This window comes from Amblyraja radiata, chromosome 2 (assembly GCF_010909765.2).
Source record: "Amblyraja radiata isolate CabotCenter1 chromosome 2, sAmbRad1.1.pri, whole genome shotgun sequence".
NCBI classification, from domain to species: domain Eukaryota; kingdom Metazoa; phylum Chordata; class Chondrichthyes; order Rajiformes; family Rajidae; genus Amblyraja; species Amblyraja radiata.
Genome location: NC_045957.1, coordinates 86,890,395 through 86,910,087, shown reverse-complemented (window position 1 = coordinate 86,910,087; position 19,693 = coordinate 86,890,395). Strand labels below are relative to the sequence as shown.

At 44.6% G+C, this 19,693-nt stretch overlaps 2 protein-coding genes across 5 annotated transcripts in view; one reads left to right on the top strand and one right to left on the bottom strand.

Moving 5' to 3' along the window:
• The window catches only part of LOC116985162 (aromatic-L-amino-acid decarboxylase-like), a 44,588-nt gene extending 34,678 nt beyond the window's left edge, over positions 1–9,910 (bottom strand). Inside the window, exon 1 of the mRNA XM_033039712.1 lies at positions 9,477–9,910. Coding sequence (XP_032895603.1) covers positions 9,477–9,910 — 434 coding nt within the window. The remainder of the gene's footprint in view (positions 1–9,476) is intronic.
• A 3,731-nt stretch (positions 9,911–13,641) lies between these two features.
• Positions 13,642–16,815, top strand: fignl1 (fidgetin like 1). Of its 4 annotated transcripts, XM_033049891.1 has the most exons (3): positions 13,642–13,713; positions 13,752–13,784; positions 14,533–16,815. In XM_033049891.1, exon 3 carries the CDS (start codon positions 14,543–14,545, stop codon positions 16,697–16,699), a length of 2,157 nt encoding a protein of 718 aa, XP_032905782.1. In that variant the 5' UTR covers positions 13,642–13,713; positions 13,752–13,784; positions 14,533–14,542; the 3' UTR covers positions 16,700–16,815. The 4 variants fall into 4 exon arrangements, with proteins under 4 accessions (XP_032905782.1, XP_032905772.1, XP_032905799.1 ...); XM_033049881.1 differs by lacking the exons at positions 13,642–13,713; positions 13,752–13,784 and adding an exon at positions 13,835–13,862; XM_033049908.1 differs by lacking the exons at positions 13,642–13,713; positions 13,752–13,784 and adding an exon at positions 13,854–13,871.
• Positions 16,816–19,693: the final 2,878 nt, after the last annotated feature.

The following is a 19,693-nucleotide window of genomic DNA, read 5'->3' as shown; positions in this document are numbered from 1 at the left end:
CATCTCTGTCCTCCTTGTCCTTTGTTCCCTCCCAGCTGCTCTGATTTTAAAACTTCCCATTGTTGATTTCAAATCCCACCATGGCCTCAACTTTCCTCAGTTTTCTCTTTTATCCTAAGATATTTGCAGTGTAATTATTGACAGTTATGGTTTCAGCTGGCATGGGCCAAGGTTCTGGAGCTACCCTGATAAATCTTTCTACTTCTCTTTTCTCCATTCAGATAATCCTTTGAATAAGTATTTTGTTATCCACCATAATAGGTAATGCGACAATGTCAAATTTTGTTTAACAAAATTGGGAAGCATTTGCAATATTTTTAAATGCCCTTTGGCTATATGTGTTATTGTTAGCTTTGGGAGTGCCACCAGACAACTAATAGGTAAACTGCCATGTAAATCTTCTCTGCACTCTTTCCAGCTTTCCTGTTCAGCTGCACTTAAAGTAACTTGGACTTCGAAATGGTGCCAAAACCTGATGACTCTGGAAATATTGTCTCAGTGGAATATTTCTATACACGTTGTGCTTAATCTAAGATTGTGTTTATGAATAGTAATACATTACTGAACCATTTAGAAAAAAAAAGAATTTCACCGTACTTCGGTACATGTAACAGTACGATATGATAGAACTTTAATTATCCCAGGAGAGAAATTGGTCTGCCAACAGTCATAAAACACAAGATACATGAAATTAAAGTGAAGAGTGAAACGGATTGGGGATGTGCAAAGGGTGGGTGAAACTGGTTAGCTGAAAGACAACTGCATCACTGTATCTCAGTATATGTGACAATAAACTACACTAAACTAAAACCTCAATTAAACTCCATAAGTCATTCCTTGGCTTACTTGCCGGCTGTAATTCTTGATAACAATCTTCACTGTCTATGATACCACGTATTTTTGTGTCATATTAAAAATACTGATCATGCCTTGTATATTCTCATGTAAATCATTGATATAGATGACAAACTCCAATGAGCCCAGCACCGATCCCTGAAGGGGCTGTCCCACTGTGGTGTCCAATTTTCCCAAAGCTAGTCAAAACTAGTCTTCAACATAGTTGAAGGCGGTCGAAGGAGGTCTTCAACATGACACTTTTTCAAATTCTCCTAAACTCTTCTAAACTTGTCAATTAGGTCGCCGCAGTGGGACAGCCCCTTGAGATGCACACCACTCGTCACAGGTCTCCAATCAGAAAAGCAACCTAGCACCACCAGCCCATTTCTTATCACATATCCAGTTCACTAGCTCTCCCTGGATGCGTGCAATCTAAATATGTGGTGGGTGTGTTTGTTTTGGAAAATGGACCTAGTCAGCTTTCTCTGTATCATAATTCTAGAAATTAGTGCTTCAGGGATCGGTGCTGGACTCACTGCAGTAAAGAACAAACTATCCCCATGTGCGCCACATTTACGTTCAGGTCCCTTCAGTTCACCATTGTTCATCATTTGAACATCTAATAGCCGGAAGGTTCTTCATTATACTTTTGCCATATTGGTGAATAAATCCTGAATTAGAATGCAGGTACTGGGCATTATCTACTGTATCTGCAGTTCAATGAGACATTAGTGTAAATATTACAACCACCAATGTATTATCATTATACCTGCCTTTTAACATCTCATCAAAATCACCATTTATCTTATGTTTTATTTTTATTTTAATGTTCTCTCTGACATGCTGTGATGTCGCCTGTACATCTCCTCCTCATGGGAAGCTTCGAGGCTGGAAAAAGGTCGCCTGTTAAAGGGCCTGTCCCACTTTCCCGAGTTATTCACGAATTCTCCTGAGTTATTCACAAATTCTCCTGAGTTTTCAAACTCGCAGAATGTTCGTAACAAATCCGTAGGAGTCCCTGGATATATCGTAGCGGCTCGTTATGCCACCGTAGGTACTCGGAGCTATTTTTTTACTCGTGGACATTTTCCATCAGGTTGGAAAAAACGTCCCGACTTACCTGATGCCCCGAGTACGGACTCGTTACGAACATTTGAAAACTTGGGAGAATTCGTGGATAACTCAGGAGAATTCGTGAATAACTCGGGAAAGTGGGACAGGCCCTTTAACGCCATGTAGGTATGTTGCAAAGCCTACCTGAAGCGTCGTTGAAAATCTGTCGCTGCGGGTGTGCGCGATTTTGGCGCCGTTTAGAGGGGGGCGGGTTTAAAACGCGATTTTCTCTAGGCTGTTCAAATCGAAGATGTTCAGCCTAGTTAATTATTAACGAAAAATTGCTGGAAGACCCCGTCGCAAAAGCTATTATTAGTTTTAAAGGCCTCGTATAATAGTTATAGTAGTTTAAAAATCAATCTCTAAACCCGCGACCGCCAGCAACCGCAGGGTCCCATAGAGCAAACCACAGAAGGTATGTAGCTTATTTTTACATTAAAAAGGGCTTCTAAAGATCCCTTTATACAAAGTTTAATATTGCGAGTAGCTCATTTTGGGCCCATTATATCCCGCAGTATTTTTCTGGGCATTTGGGGCACAAATCTACCGCAATGTGAACGTTCTAAACCAGCGCGTTCCACAGGGACCCACTGGAAAGCTGATTTAAATGGGCATTTATTTACAGCAATTGAGCACTAAATTCCTTCCATTTGGTCTATAAATTAATGTAAATGAGATTTAAAAATCATGTTTTATTGTGAATTATTTGTGAATATTATTTGGACATTTAGGCTATTTAAAAATGTTAATCAATTATTAAGAAATGGATAGATGTTTAGATCTAGTAATTGAAGTCTGAAATTAGCTACAATTAGGTAACTAACTAATTATATGCTTTAATTTCAGGTCATCCAAGTAAGATTATTTTATATTTGTTTCAGAATGCTTCACTCTATGATAACTGAAAATTTCATTCAGTTCTCTTAATTTTTAAGAAAGTTATGGGCTTTTGACTGTTCACGATCACAGCTTTTTTGTTATGTCCATAGAAAATCAATAGGGAACAAGATGCTCATTTCCGAGTATGAAAATGGCCATAACTTTTTAAATACTTGAGATATGAAAGTGAATTAGGTGTCAAATTAAACTTATTTTTATGCTTTATCTGATGGGATAAATTACAGACTTGATTTTTAAAATCTCAAAATTTTGTAACATTGCTACTCCATGCAGCCGCCGCCTGGGGACGCCTCTCCTCCCTGCCGCCAGGGAGCGCCGCTGAGTCAGGCCGCCAGCGTGCGCTGCCTCTCCTCCCGGCCGCCAGAGGGCGGGCGCCGCCGCTGTGTCCTCTGCTGCCAAGGAGCGCCGCTGTGTGTGTCCGGCCTCTAGAGGCGTCGCTGCTGGTGTGAGTCCGGCCGCTAGAGGGAGCGCTGCCGCTGTGTCCTCTGCAGCCTGCTAAAGTAATAGTTCACAGTATGGTAACGCGTAAGTTATTTTATTTCTATTTTGCATGCTTGAAACAGGGACATCAGGGACAGGTCTTCCAGCAAAAGGGCTGAATAAACCCCTTAAGACCTGCAGAGACAAAGGTAGTCCACCCTTTGTTCTCAAAGAAAGGGAGATGTGGTATTATGGAATAATAGTGTAAGGAGTGCAGTGACGGCATCCGGCCTGAAGTTGGCGCTGTGGGCGTAACCGGATGTGACGTAGATACCGGGGGGGTGTGAGGGAATGCCCGGGCCTGCACACGAGCCCAAAGATCATAGAGGAGCAAGATAGACCACTCCTCGAAAAACGCGTAGTATCACGTGTGTGATTGTCGACGCCATTTTATTGAGCATTTTTTTGGGCTTCCCCCACACTGTCATGGCGTCCTCATGTAAATCTTCATCTCACTGCTCCGCTATCAATTGTTCTAATCGTAAATCTAAACGACCAGACCTGTCATTCTTTAGGTTCCCCGATAAAAAAGAAAGGTAAGAAAATATTATTATTATTTTTTGTCGATATTCTGTGGTGAAAATGTTATTTACTGTTCTCCCATCAATGGCCATTGGGAAACTAGGTTTGTCGGTACATTAGAAAGTTAGTAGACTTATTTTTAATAGATCTTTACTTACCACTATAATAAAGACAATTTTAACACTTCTGTACGTTTTTGGTTTTGTTCTTGTAAGGGATTGGTCTCCAAAATATGGCCCGCGGGACACATTGGGCCCAGTGACCACGGGATTTTTCGAGCTCAGGTTCAAGTCCGAGAACGCGACGGCTGTTACCCGTTATATTCCTCGAATTGTCGAGACATCACAAGCAAAGATCACAAGCCCGCCGTGAAGAAGGGTGCAATCAAATATTATACAACTCTGCTCTAGCATCTTTGGGTGCAATGGTGGGCCGGGGGGTTCGGCGGTGGCGGCCGCAATCAAAGGTACGAGAGGAGCTCCGCTCTATAATCTTTGGTCGGAATGGGACGGCTGCACGTTATAATGTGCTATCGTTCCACTCTCTCTCCCGCTTCGCGCTCTCCCCCTTCTCCCTCTCCCCCTACTCCCTCTCCCCCTTCTCCCTCTCCCCCTTCTCCCTCTCCCCCCTTCTCCCTCTCCCCCTTCTCCCTCTCCCCCCTTCTTCCTCTCCCCCCTTCTCCCTCTCCCCCCTACTCCCTCTCCCCCCTTCTCCCTCTCCCCCCTTCTCCCTCTCCCCCATTTTCCCCTTCTCCCTCTCCCCCCTTCTCCCTCTCCCCCCTTCTCCCTCTCCCCCCTTCTCCCTCTCCCCCCTTTTCCCCTTCTCCCTCTCCCCCCTTCTCCCTCTCCCCCCTTCTCCCTCTCTTCTCTCGATCTCTCTCTCCCCTCTCTTCTCTCGATCTCTCTCTCCCTCTCTTCTCTCGATCTCTCTCTCTCTCCCTCTCTTCTGTCGATCTCCCTCCCTTCCCTCTCTCCCTCCCTTCCCTCTCTCCCTCCCTTCCCTCTCTCCCTCCCTTACCTCTTCGTGAGAGTTGGCAGCTCTGCTATGCCTTGGGTCCAAAAGAGGATAGAAAGAAAATACTTAATGGTCTTTGTAAGAAGATTTTAATAAGCTCTTCTACATTTAAGGTAAATTGACATATTAGAGGCAAAAAACATCTTCAATATACAGGTCTCTCCACACAACTGAAAACAATTGCATTTAAGTGATATATCATCCATTGTTCAGGCATGTAGTTATGATCATCTTTTTTCTTATTAGTTAATCCTAAATGATATCTCCTGTAATTTCAGATGTCAACAGTGGGTCCAGAATACTCGTCGACAAGATCTCCTGCACCGAACTGCAGAGTATTTGTCAAATAACTGCCGTCTTATGTACATTGTGTGATTTGTTAACTGCACAAAACTAATGCAAATGGCGATATATTTATTATTGTATCTATGTTGGACATTTTGCTCTTTGGTGTCAGATTGCAACCTTCACGTGGTCCGCCCTGTTTCGACAAATGCAATTAACCCGGTGTGCACAGTCAAATAAGATCAAATAGAACAAGTTGTCCTACAACTTTAGGCTGTGCACACCATACGCAAGAAGAAGAAGAAGAAGTGTCAGAACGCAGTCTGAAGAAGGCTTCCGACCTGCAACGTCACCTATTCCTTTTCTCCAGAGATGCTGCCTGACCCATTGAGTTACTCCAGCATTTTGTGTCTATCTCTGTTTAGATTGGACTCGTGGGTGGAGATTGCGGCTGGTCTGGTGATCTAGAACGAGGGCCAAAGTCTCAGAATATGGGTAATGATATTTAGTAATGAGACAAGGAGCAGTTTCTTCACTCAAGGGCTGGGAATCTTGGAATTCTTGATCGCGTGAGATGGTGGAAGTCGAGTCCTTGAAAGGAGAGATATTTTTTTTCAAATACGAAAAGGATGAAGGATAATGGAGAGAATGTGGGAATAAGGTGTTGAGGTGCAGGATCAACAATTATCTTAGATAATGAACTTAGATGGCTTATCCTTGCTTTTATTTCTTACAGAGATACAGCGCGGAAACAGGCCCTTTGGCCCACCGCGTCCGCTTTGACCAGCGATCCCCGCACACTAACACCATCCTACACACACTAGGGACAATTTACACTTATACCAAGCCTACAAACCTGTATGTCTTTGGAGTGTGGGAGGAAACCGAAGATCTCGGAGAACACCCATTCAGTCATGGAGAGAACCTACGAACTCCGTACAGACAGCACCCACTGTAAGGCAGCAACTTTACCGCAGCACCACCATGCCGCCCTTAATCCACTAGGGCACTAGGTTACAATAAACTTCCTACATATTCCAGGAATGCATCTCATAAAAATGGGAGAGGTTTAAATGCATTGTAAAATCTGCTGTCAGTTTCCTAGATCGGTATTGCTCTAATGGCCTCTTTGTATCATTTTCTTTGATTTAAACCATCCATTGTTCTGCATTTAGATTTTATTTTTTCCCCTGTGGATCACAAGGCACTGTTTGTTTCAGGGGTGACTCTAATCTCCAGTGTAATTTGACAAGACAGCCAAGAGGGCAAACACAGGCAGTTCAGATCTGCTGCCTGTATCGCATGAGAGAACAAGAATGAGACCAACTTGTTTTTTGCAGATCATCAACCCCTGACTGATGTTATCAATGCCGATGGTGACTCAAGGAGACTCAACCAGGTGGTGGTTTACAAAGGTCCATGCCCATTGTTCCTCATGGCATACCACCAGCCTCAACAGATCACCTAGTCATAGAGTCTCACAGCTTAGAAGCAGGCCCTTCAGCTCAACTTGCCCACGCTGGCCAACATGTCCCATCTACACTAGTCCCACATGCCTGCATTTGGCCCATACCCCTCTAAACCTGTCCTAACCATCAAATAACCTAACAGAACTGTCATATGAGGAAAGATTTAAAAGACTAGGCTTGTATTCACTGGAGTTTAGAAGGATGAGGGGATATCTTATCATATTGTCTACAGTGTACTATGTTTACAGATTCTGTTGTGCTGCTGAAAGTAAGAATTTAATTGTTCTATCTGGGACAAGCTAGATGCATGAAATTGTTCTACATGACAATAAAACACTCTTGTTAGATGCAAGGGGATCTTATAGAAACATATAAATGAATAAAAGGACTGAACAAGCTAGATACAGGAAAAATTAGATTAGATTAGATTAGATTAGATTATTCCTTTAATAATCCTTTTCAGGAAATTACAGTGCCACGACAGCTTCAAGACAAACATAACACCACGCTTTCATACATAACAAGTTAAAATACGTTAAAATACAAGTTAAAATACAATTAATTTAAAAAAAGTGCAGTTATTTATGCTCATTATAAAGTCTTATAGCAGCTGGTAAACAGGACTTCCTGTATCTCTCCGTTTTGCACATTGGTGCAATCAGCCTCTGACTGAAGATGCTGCTCTTGATCACCTTCAGGGCATGGAGTGGGTGAGTGGGGTTTGTCATTATAGAACCTAGTTTATTTAGAGTTCTGGCCTCTGCCACCTGCTGGACCGTTCGTTGCTCAGCCCCGACCACTGAGCCGGCCTTCCTGATTAGTTTGTCCAGTCTGTTTTTATCCGCTATACGGGCGCCATCTCCCCAACAGGCCACAGCAAAAAACAGAGCACTGGCCACCACTGAATGGTAGACACTGCACAGTAGGGGTTGGCAGATATTAAATGACCTCAGCCTCCTTAAAAAATACAGTCGGCTTTGTCCCTTCCTGTACACCGCCTCCATATGACACTTCCAGTTCAGCTCACTGTCAAGCTGCACCCCAAGGTACCTGTGATTAGCGACCACCTCCACCTCAGTGCCCTTAATGGTGATCGGCGTTGCTTGAGTCCTCCTCCTCCCCCTCCTGAAGTCCACCACTATCTCCTTTGTTTTTTTGGTGTTAAGATGGAGGTTATTGTGTGCGCTCCACTCCACAAAGTTACTTATAATGTCTCTGTATTCCTCCTCATTGCCCCCTTTAATGAGGCCGACAACAGCCGTATCATCCGAAAACTTCTGCAAAAAGCAGCTGTTGGTGTTCCATTGGAGATCCGCTGTGTAGATGGTAAACAGGAACGGAGCCAGCACAGTTCCTTGTGGAGCCCCTGTGCTGCTCAAGATGGTGCCCGAGACACTGTTCTGTAGGCGCACGTACTGTGGTCTGAGGGAAAGGTAATCCAAACACCACAGTACCAGTGATGGATCCACTTTCATCTTCTCCATCTTCTCCCCTAGCAGTCGGGGCTGAATAGTGTTGAAGGCGCTTGAAAAGTCAAAAAAAGTAATCCTTACAGATGCATCAGTAGTGTCCAAATGTGTGTACACCCTCTGCAGCATGTAAATGAGGGCATCATCGACACTGATGTTAGGCTGATATGCAAACTGTAAAGGATCCATGTGATTTGACACACTAGTCCTGATGTAGGAAAGGACAAGTCTCTCAAATGTCTTCATTATGTGAGAAGTGAGCGCTACTGGTCTGTAGTCATTGTAGAGAGTGGGATGGGTCTTCTTTGGAACAGGTACAAGGCAAGATGTTTTCCACAGCCTTGGAACCCTCTGTAGACGCAAGCTCAGGTTGAACAGGTGTGTTAGAATACCACACAGCTCTGAAGAGCAAGTCTTCAGTAGCCTTGGGCTGGTGTCATCAGGCCCCACTGCCTTCCCTGGCTTCAGTCTGTCCAGCATCACCTTGACCTGAGCAGTATGAAGAGTCATGGGTGGGGCTGCCGGTGGAGTGGGAGGTGGAAAGAGGGGACTCCGTACAGGTGACATCTCAGGAGTGATGGAGAGAGGGATGGGAGGTGGAGAGGAAGCAGCAATGGTCAGCAGACCAGGTGGGGGAGGCTGGGGTGATGTGGAGCCGTCGAATCTGTTGAAGAATCTGTTCAGATCATCAGCCAGACTCTGTTCACCATCAGGCAGTGTACCACCGTTCTGCTTCATGCCCGTGATCTTTCGCATTCCAGCCCATACCTGCTTCACACCATCTTGCTGCAGCTGTCGTTCCAATTTGAACCTATAGGCTTCTTTCCCCTCCCTAATCCTCACCTTCAGTTCCTTTTGAAGTTCTTTGATTTTATTCCTGTCGCCCTCCCTGAAAGCCTTTTTCTTCTCATTTAGTAAGGCCTTCAGGCTGCTGGTAATCCAGGGTTTGTTATTAGGGTAGCAACGAATTACCCTGGGTGGCATGATGTCATCATAACAGAAATTGATGTAATGGGTAATGCATTCTGTTAGACCGTCAATGTCTTCCCCATACTCCTCACAGAACGCATCCCAATCTGTTGTCTCAAAACAATACCTCAGGGCTTCATCTGCCTCAGGATACCAGTCTCTTGATGTTCTGATGGTGACAGGCAACCTCTTGGCAGCTGGTGTGTAGGAGGGAGAGAGATGTAGCATGTCGTGGTCTGATCGACCAAGAGGGGGCAGTGCAGTACATTTGTATGCATTTTTGACATTTGCATACAAGAGATCCAGCGTTTTGTCACCTCTGGTTGTACAGTCAATATACTGTTTAAAAGTGGGCAAAGTCTTAGAGAGACAGACATGGTTATAATCTCCAGACACAACAATGAACGCCTCTGGGTACTTGGACTGGAGTCCCGCTATAGTGGTGTGCAGCACGTCACACGCGACTTCCGCCTTGGCAGATGGAGGAATATAAACAACAATGGCTACCACCACAGTGAACTCCCTGGGTAGGTAATAAGGTCTTAAACTAACCGCTAAGAGTTCAATGTCCTTGTTGCATATCCGTTCTTTGATAGTAGCGTGATTAGGGTTACACCACTTGTTGTTGACGAGCAGTAAAAGCCCCCCACCTTTCTGCTTACTGCTCGCTCCGGTGTCCCTGTCCGCACGTATCGACCTGAAGCCGGTGAAACTGATCAAAGAATCGGGCGTGTGTTCCGTCAGCCACGTCTCTGTCAGGCTAACAATGCTGCTCTCCCGGTACACTTTCTGGTACCTGACCAGGGTTTCTAATTCGTCTAATTTGTTCGTTAGACAGCGAACATTTCCCATGGTGATAGATGGAAGGGCTGGTTTAAAAGTCTCTCTCCATGTTCTCGTCAACCTCCTCTTGTTTCTCTTCACTCCCGCACGCGTTCCCTGATGTCTCCTCCGTAAGAGTTCCCTCGATATGTCATGTCGAGTCCCGAATATTGAGCCATGTACCAGGCTTAGCAGTTCCTGACGGGTATATATCACGGCAGTTTGCTCCGCCCGTCTGGTCGATATCGGGCACATATTTCCACTCCACTCCCGTTCCCCAGAAAGTATGGTTAAGTCTTGAATACGAACTCAACAACACGCAATAGTTGTAGCTATAACACTTATAAGTAGTCTACTAAAATACTAACTAAGCATACACACTAATAATCCTATATAATACTAAATAAATAAACACTACACACAGCTGCTCGCGACAGGCTGCCGTCTCACCGGCGCCATAATCTGATGTTCCCAATGTTGGGCGAGTCCAGAACCAGGGGCCACAGTCTTAGAACAAAGGGGAGGCCATTTAAGACTGAGGTGAGAGAAAAACTTTTTCACCCAGAGAGTTGTGAATTTGTGGAATTCCCTGCCACAGCGAGCAGTGGAGGCCAAATCACTGGGTGGATTTAAGAGAGAGTTAGATAGATCTCTAGGGGCTAGTGGAATCAAGGGATATGGGGAGAAGGCATGCACGGGTTATCGATTGGAGCTGATCAGCCATGATCACAATGAATGGCGGTGCTGGCTCGAAGGGCCAAATGGCCTCCTCCTGCACCTATTTTCTATGTTTCTAGAACACTCATCCAGCAATCCTCGAGCCCACCAGCTCATCCCGTAGTCAATTCATCAGCTTTTCCATAAGAACTTCCATCAGTTCTTCCAAAAGAATGACAATCAGACAATCTCGATAACCCTCAGCCCATCAAGCAGCCCCTTAATTCACCGAGAAGTCTGAACTATTGAATGCTCACTGCATCTCTTTCCATGTCGGCAAGTTAATATCCAGCTGCATGAACCATGTGAAAAGGGAATAAATAGATGCATGTGGTGCAGTGATTTGTGCAGCACTATAGGCCTGGAGACCAAGAGGAGTTCACCATTGAACGGAGTTTTAACGGGGGGCTTGAGGCCCCCGACCGAGGAAGAACAAAAGGAAGGGACTTGAACTTTATTTCGCCTTCCATCACAGTGAGGAATGTGTAGGAGTCACTGTGGTGAATGTCCGTATTAAAATGTGTTTTTGAGTGCTGTTGCTTTTAATTGTATGACTGACCTGGCCAATGAAATTCCTCGTATGTTGCAAAACATGGCAAATAAAATCTGATTATGATTCTGAAAAGCCTTTCCCTTCCATACTCTTTCCTCTCTGATCTTTTTGCAGTTGCCTGCCTTTCTGTACTTGTTGCAAGAGATTGTCGTGGCATCCAGCATCCTCGGAGAATGCAGAATTAAAGGCAGGCAATGCCAGTTTTAAAGATGGTTATTTGCCTCAAGATTGGATTATTGTATCTCCAGAACCTCCCCAGAGGCTCTGGGAGACACAAGGTTCAAGAGGGAACACAAAAAGCCTAATTAGGAAGAATATTAAGAATAAGATTTTCAATTAAAATACTGTAATTGATGGAACCTTGCCTTTAAATTGGTTCTTGGATGAAACCCTGATGGTTCTCACATTGTCTCTTTAAATTTACTCTCCTTTTCACACTTGCATTAAAACACACAGCCACCGCCATTCACAGTGATACTGCCCGGCAGTCTCATAATTACAGTCAACACAGCCACCTTGACAGCCACACAAAATGATGTAAATAAAAATTGTTTTCCTTGTTTAAGAAGTTCAATTTACAATTATTTGAAATTGTGGGGGTTGGTACAAAATACTGCTGACCCACAAATGTGTTGCTATGAGACATTCACATTTAAAAAATCCATGTCTCAAATAAAGCAAGAAGGTGCCCATGTTATTTGACCAACTTATCAGATGAATTTAAATATGTAGGTATGTATGCATTAGTTTTGCTCCTAATTCCCTTTTCCAAATCATTAATATATATGGTAAACAGTTGCGGCCCCAACACCAAGCCTTGCGGCAAAAAAATCCAGAAGATTAGTCAAACATGATTTCCCTTTCATAAATCCATGTTGACTTGGACTCATTATTTTACTGCTATCCAAATGCCCCATTATTACATCTTTAATAATTGACTCCAGCATCTTTCACACCACCAAAGTCGGGCTAACTGGTCTGTAATTCCCCGTTTTCTCTCACGCTCCTTTCTTGAAAAGTGGGATAGCATTAGCTATCCTCCAATCCACAGGAACTGATCGTAAATCTATTGATCGTTGGAAAATGATCATGTGTATAAATATATATGTATTTGTATATATGCATGTATGTGTATATATGCATGTATATGTATATGTATGTATATATGTATGTATATATATGTTTATATATGTGTGTATGTATGCATATAAATGTATCCATATGTATGTGTATACGTGTGTATGTATGTATGTGTGTATATATATGTATGTGTATAAATATATATATATGCATATATTTATTATTACTATATAATTATATATATAATTGCCTTTATGGTTTATGCACATCATCTTACAAGACAAATGAATTAATAGTGATTATTTAAATCAAAGTTGCTTCTGATCCATGAGAATAAACTTTATTATCTCTAACTTGCCTCTCACACACAGACACATTCATATAAATATATAAAATATATATACGTTAAATTTAATTTTGTGCAGTGTGTGTTAAAGGGAAACTGCACAATACAATGCAAGGGAAACTACACAAAGGAGGGGGCTGTTCCTGCTACAAGATACTCGAGGATCTTTGCTTTGGATCAAAGATTATGGAGGAGCTCTATAATCTTTGCTTTAGATCACAGCGGGTGGCATACCGGAAGTCGCGTGTCGCTTAAAGAAATGGCGGCCGTGACGTTCCGTCACGTACTACACGTCAGTCCATTGGATTTCGGAGGAGTGGTCTATCTTGCTCCTCTATGATCTTTGCACGAGCCTGTTGCTGCTGTACAGAGTTGCTAAATAAAGACAGACTCCGATTACGTCGTTGTACGAGCCTTATTATAAGAATAACTTGACAAGGAGCGCCGCTGCTGGTGTGTGTCCGGCCGCTAGAGGGGGCGTCGCTGTGTCCGGCCGCTAGAGGGGGCGTCGCTGTGTCCGGCCGCTAGAGGGGGCGCCGCTGTGTTCGGCCGCTAGAGGGGGCGCCGCTGTGTTCGGCCGCTAGAGGCGGCGCCGCTGCTGGTGTGTGTTCGGCCGCTAGAGGGGGCGCCGCTGTGTTCGGCCGCTAGAGGCGTCGTCGCTGTGTTCGGCCGCTAGAGGGGGCGTCGCTGTGTTCGGCCGCTAGAGGCGTCGTCGCTGTGTCCGGCCGCTAGAGGCGTCGTCGCTGTGTCCGGCCGCTAGAGGGGGCGCCGCTGCTGGTGTGTGTTCGGCCGCTAGAGGGGGCGTCGCTGTGTTCGGCCGCTAGAGGCGTCGTCGCTGTGTCCGGCCGCTAGAGGGGGCGCCGCTGCTGGTGTGTGTTCGGCCGCTAGAGGGGGCGTCGCTGTGTTCGGCCGCTAGAGGCGTCGTCGCTGTGTCCGGCCGCTAGAGGCGTCGTCGCCGTGTCCGGCCGCTAGAGGGGGCGTCGCCGCCGGTGTGTGAGGCCGCTAGAGGCGTCGCTGTGTCCGGCCGCTAGAGGCGTCGTCGCTGTGTTCGGCCGCTAGAGGCGTCGCTGCCGGTGTGTGAGGCCGCGCCTCCAACAACCATCTTGCCGCTCGGTCCATAATCGTTGGCGCAGCCGGAGCCGGAGCCGAGACCCACCAGCTGCAGGATCTTTGCACCGGAGAGCGGGAGTTGGCGGCGCGAGCGCGAGGTGGGGGCGGGTGAAGTGGGAATAAACGGGAAGACAGAAAGAGGAGGTGGGATGGATGGGGAGACGAGGGAGGAGTTGGTGAGAGCGGTGATGGTGGTCATGTAAATGAGCTGGGAAGGTGGTTGGAGGGAGTGAGGGGTAATGAAGGGGAGCAGAGAGAGGAGGAGGGGGCTTAAGTCTAAGAGTGATTAGGAATGGAGCAAGAGAAGGGCCCGGGGGGGGGAGGGGAGACAGTTTTGGGGGAGTGGATGGAGTTGGAAAAAACGAGGAAAATAATGTGTTGCTGGCTCTTGATGGGGAATGGAGCTGCAGGGCAGTATGTAGTGTTGCAGTGTGTAGACTGTTAGCATTTGCATTGCTGCCTACTCGTTGCTAAAAATGACAGGGTCTTTTTTTAATGGCAATGCCATCTCAGTACCCAACCTTGAACTAACGGTAATCACAAAATGCTGGAGTAACTCAGCGGGACAGATAGCATCTCTGGAGAGAAGGAATGGGTGACGTTTCAGGTCAAGACCCTTCAGACACTCAGACATTAAGAACCCAGGGCACCAATGCACTGCTTATGATTTAAAGGTGTCAGCTGGGTCAAACAAAGTGATCCTCAGAGCAAATGTGTAACGCAGCCTTCTGTTGATTTAGACTAACCTGGTTTTATGCGGGGTAAAAATCCTGTGCATGATCTTACCAACCAAAGTTAAGATTGTTGTAATTATGGAAATATCAATCTCTGCTTTCTTCTGCATAGGTTTAGCAACATGCAACCTCATGATGCGCTGCACCTCAGTGAATGGCAGAAGCATTATTTCAATATAATATCCAGTCACTGCACCCCTGGAGTGAAAGCAGATGCTTATCGCGGGCATCTGTTGCAGTTACAGTATGCATGGGCAAATGATGACATCTCGGAGCAATGTGCTGCCAGCTTATTTAGAAGATGTACTGAAAAATATGCAGCTGTTATTGACTCAGACAATGCAGAAATTGGGTTGAATAATTATGCTGACAGTGCACTGAGTTTATCAAGATGTCAGAAAAATGACTGCAGTCGGTGGCAGTCGTCTTTGACGATAGACAATGTTTGCAAATTAAAATGTGTGCAGGAGATGTTTAAGTCCAGCAAAAAAACAAGAGACCTGCTCGTTTCAGCAGCTGACGTTGCAACAGTGGTCGGGAAACCTAATCACAAAGCAAATTCGGACCATATGAAAATGGGAACTAGATCTTCCAGTGATGCAGAATGTTCAGCATCTCAACATTTTATTTCGTCCTTTGAAATTCCTCCCCAAAATATTGTCGGAAACAATTTTTCAGACATTTCATCCACAGTTACAGCCGTTACAGGTGTGAAAATGGTGCAAAATCCATTGATTGCTAATCCAGAGAATGATGAGATGCATGGTCTGGGTTCTTCAAATTCATCTGCATTGGGACCTTATAAAAATATTCATGATGGCCCCCTGCTGAAATTAAGCAAAGCGGCAAGTTATTCTGGACCTCAGGCAAATCAGAGAGGCACTGTTTCTGGACAGTGCTTGGCCCTTGATAGCAAATCACTCCTTGTTCCCTCGAGTAATACATCAAAAAGGAAATCTTCCTCCTTATTTGAAGATGGACGCAGCGATTCATATAATTACATGTCTTATGGACACTTTCAAAACCAAAGTTGGACTAATACCAATCAAAAAGGTTTTGACAGCATGACAAAAAGTATGAAAAGTGATGGATGTGTCATTGATGACAGTTGTATGGTTAGTTTTAAAACTGCTAAGGACCAATTACAAATGGAACAACTGAAAAAATGTGGTAATCTACCGCAGCGACCACCAGCGACAGTGTCAACAGCAATGGCATACAACACTTCAAAGAAATCACTAGGAACGGCCAGGTCTCGAAGTTTATTTGGAAAATTTGTTTCTCCAGTCTCAAAACAGGATAATGGCGATGAAAATGGTGGGATGTCTTTGCCTCATGGAAACAGTTCTTTTGATCCGTCCCAACCTGTGGATGACAGTTTGAAGAATCTTGATCCAAAGATGATTCAGTTAATTATGAGTGAGATCATGGACCATGGTCCCCCAGTGAACTGGGATGATATAGCTGGACTGGAATTTGCTAAAGCAACCATTAAGGAAATAGTTGTTTGGCCAATGCTTAGACCAGATATCTTTACAGGGCTCCGTGGACCACCCAAGGGAATCCTTTTATTTGGTCCCCCTGGAACAGGTAAAACTCTAATTGGTAAATGCATTGCATGTCAATCCGGAGCTACTTTCTTCAGCATCAGTGCTTCCTCACTGACGTCTAAGTGGGTTGGTGAGGGTGAAAAAATGGTACGTGCAATGTTTGCTGTAGCACACTGCCACCAACCTGCAGTCATCTTCATTGATGAGATTGACTCTCTCTTATCTCAACGAGTCGATGGAGAGCACGATTCTTCTCGTAGAATAAAAACTGAGTTTTTGGTACAGTTGGACGGTGCTGCTACGTCTGCAGAAGATCGAATTTTAGTAGTAGGAGCCACAAACCGCCCCCAGGAAATAGATGAAGCAGCTCGTAGGCGTCTGGTCAAAAGACTGTACATACCTTTGCCTGAAGGATCAGCAAGGAAGCATATAGTAGTGAACCTGATGTCCTGTGAAAACTGTTCTCTGAGTCAGGAGGAATTAGAGGTAATCATTGAACAGTCGGAGGGATTTTCAGGGGCTGACATGACTCAGCTGTGTCGGGAGGCAGCCTTGGGGCCAATTCGCAGCATTCAGATAGCAGACATCTCCACCATCACACCAGATCAAGTTCGGCCTATTGCCTTCATAGACTTTAAAAATGCTTTTGCAAATGTTAAGCCAAGTGTCTCTCCAAAAGATCTGGAACTGTATGAAGAATGGAACAAAACGTTTGGTTGTGGACGATGACCATGGCAAAACCGTTTTAGATTGTAGGAGCACTTCAAAGTTCATTTTTGAGAAATGCTTATATTGATATTTGTTTTCCTTTGCATATCCATTAAAATTGACTTTTACAATTTAAACACTTTGCGTAAGGTACAAATTATATTCAAATCAGCTTAAACTTGTTATGTTCCAAAGGAATGGTGTACTGTAATTCAGACTAGAATCTTTTATTATCCACAGACAAAGGATACTTGTGTCCTTCATTCCACAGTGAAAGTACTGAGGTGTTGGCATAGATTAAACATTTCAACTGCAGGCCCAGTTCTACTCCAAGTAGTTTGTCATTTTGATCAAACGTTCCATTGCAATTGTACAAATGATCATGGCATTTTAATTCAATGTCGTCACCCATTTGAAAGCTTTTGACAGAGTAATGCTTGTTTTGTATATCAAGTGAGCAGAATTCACAAAAATGTTGAAATAAATATATTGATATCTCTGAAGACAAGGAGTTGCAGATGCTGGAATCTCTACATGATAGAATAGAATAATTAGTAATATCCACAAACATTTAAAGCCGAGATAAATGGAAACCATTTTTACTTTTGGGTCAAAAAATGTACTTAATCATAGGTAAGCCTAAGTAAAATACTTCTATAGATGTAATAAATTCCTAGCACGTCAGCCAGAGATACTAGGATCGACTAAAATGTTCAAGGGATACAATTGGAGCAGCTGAAAGTTGCATGTATCCTTGATTTATAAATGTTTGAATTATGAATATTTGCTATAACTAATTGACTATTTGGGGCTTACAGTTTATTTATGCAGCTAATTCATTCTTATAATGTTTTGTGATAAAAGTAAATAAAGTCAGGAGACATGCCTCAGGTATTTGGAAAGATACCAAAAGAAGATAAAAAGGATGGCATCAGATAAACAGGTATTCCAGGTCAGGGAAGCAGAATTGATTTAAGGCAGTCACATAAGTGCACCATGAAGCATTGACCAAAAAAACAAGACGCTACCACCTTTGCCCTTGCCTGCGGATTCTGTATGGTCCATGAAATAAATGGAGAAACTCTCAGGCTGTATAGCAGGGCCAGAGGGTTTTAGTGAAACAAAGAATACAGCAGCCTGTGATCTTTGACAGAACAACCTTGCTATAAGCTCTTTAAACTTGTTCTGGAGTGATTGAACGGTAGCTAGAAGTACGCTGGGGAAGGGGAGAGGGTGGATACCCCCGTCGTTTCAGCGCATCTGGAGCCACCCTTACCCCCTCTGCCCAGGTTGCTTGATTTATTTGAATTAACAGTTGTGCCAACGGTGTGGTGTCAAAGATCGGTACTTCTGAGAGTTCCTTTAAAATCGTGATGATTGACAGGAGACTTTAAGCACTGAATCTAATTACTATCTCAGCACTGGAACGGAGGTAATAAGAAGAAATGAAAGATTTTTACATGTTTCAAGTGGAGCTTCACGTCAAATGTCACCACTCCCTGGTGCTATCAGACAATCAAAGGGACACAAGTCGTATCTCAGTGCAAACTCAGCTTTATACTGACACAAGCAAACACAGTCAACCATGCAGTACCTGTTCCAAGCTCTCACTAAGTTAAGGGCCTGTCCCACTTGGCCGTCATTTGCGCCTCATTTACGTGTCATATGTAAAATAGGTTGACACGTTGTGACGCACAGGTAGCGTGGGACGGGCGCATGGAGAGCCGTGGATGACGAGTTGCGCGCGGTATCGCGTGGCGCTCTAGGATTTTGTCCTGTATGAAATCCTCGCGCGCCACCTGCGTAATGTATCGCGTACGCACCCTGACGCATTAGGTACGCACGCTGATGCATTGGCGTAGCACGCTGCGTCCCGACGTATCGCGTGGTGACGCATGGTTACGTCACTGCGTAACGATGCGTCGCCGCGCGCCGCAGGGTATTTTATGACGTCACTCGCACCAGATGGCACGATGACGCGTGATTTGCGCGCGATGTCGCGCATAATGACACGTCAACCTATTTTACATATGACGCGTAAATGAGGCGCAAATGACGGCATAAGCGCCCCTTTGCCATGCAAGCCCAAGAGCTGCTCTGCACAACACCGGCTGACGCTTCCAAGGCCGCCTGGGTCAAGACGAGATGGAGAGACCAGTGGAAGTCAGCGGAACCATCTAGGCTACACCATTGTAATGTTCTCTGTAAGGCCCTGTTGTGACTAGCACAATGAATACACGTCCGCCTTTGTGTAAGATAAGTTAAATCTGCAATGACTGAAACTTCCAGAAGGTCACTTGACCTCAGTCACGAGGCACAGGTACATTTGCCAGCTTCTGCTTTTGGCCTCAAGGGACACTGGCATTTACATTAGATATTACATTACATATACATCACAAATTCCATTCTAATACATTCAATGATAGTACATTACATATACATCACATCTCCCCCTTCACTTTAATTACATCACATCTCCCCCTTCACTTTAATTACATCACATCTCCCTCTTCACTTTAATTACATCACATCTCCCCCTAATATCCACATAAGGATTTACACTAGACTCAATGAATAGTGCTGCTGTTTTTTACTTTAACCTCAAACTCTAGAAACTCTAACAAAGGGCCTGTCTCGTTGCCTTTTGCTGCGACTGGGAGACTGGCTCCTGCCTCTCGCTGCATCTCGGCGCATCGTGTTGTCTGGGGGACTTGCCCCTTCTGGGAGACTATTTCTGGCTTCTGGGAGACTGGCTCCTCTGTCCAGGTTTCTCACCTCTGGGAGACTGGCTATCCAAGGCTACACAGGGGTCTATCTACGGCTACACAAGGGGCTACACAGGGGTCTACCTTTAAAGCGCCTTGAGTATTAGAAAGGCGCTATATAAATCCCATCCATTATTATTATTATTACCCATGGCTACGCAGGGGTGTATCTACGGCTATAGGGCTCTATCCTGGGCTACAGGTCTCTATCCTGGGCTACACGTTTCTATCCTGAACTTACTCTCCGCCT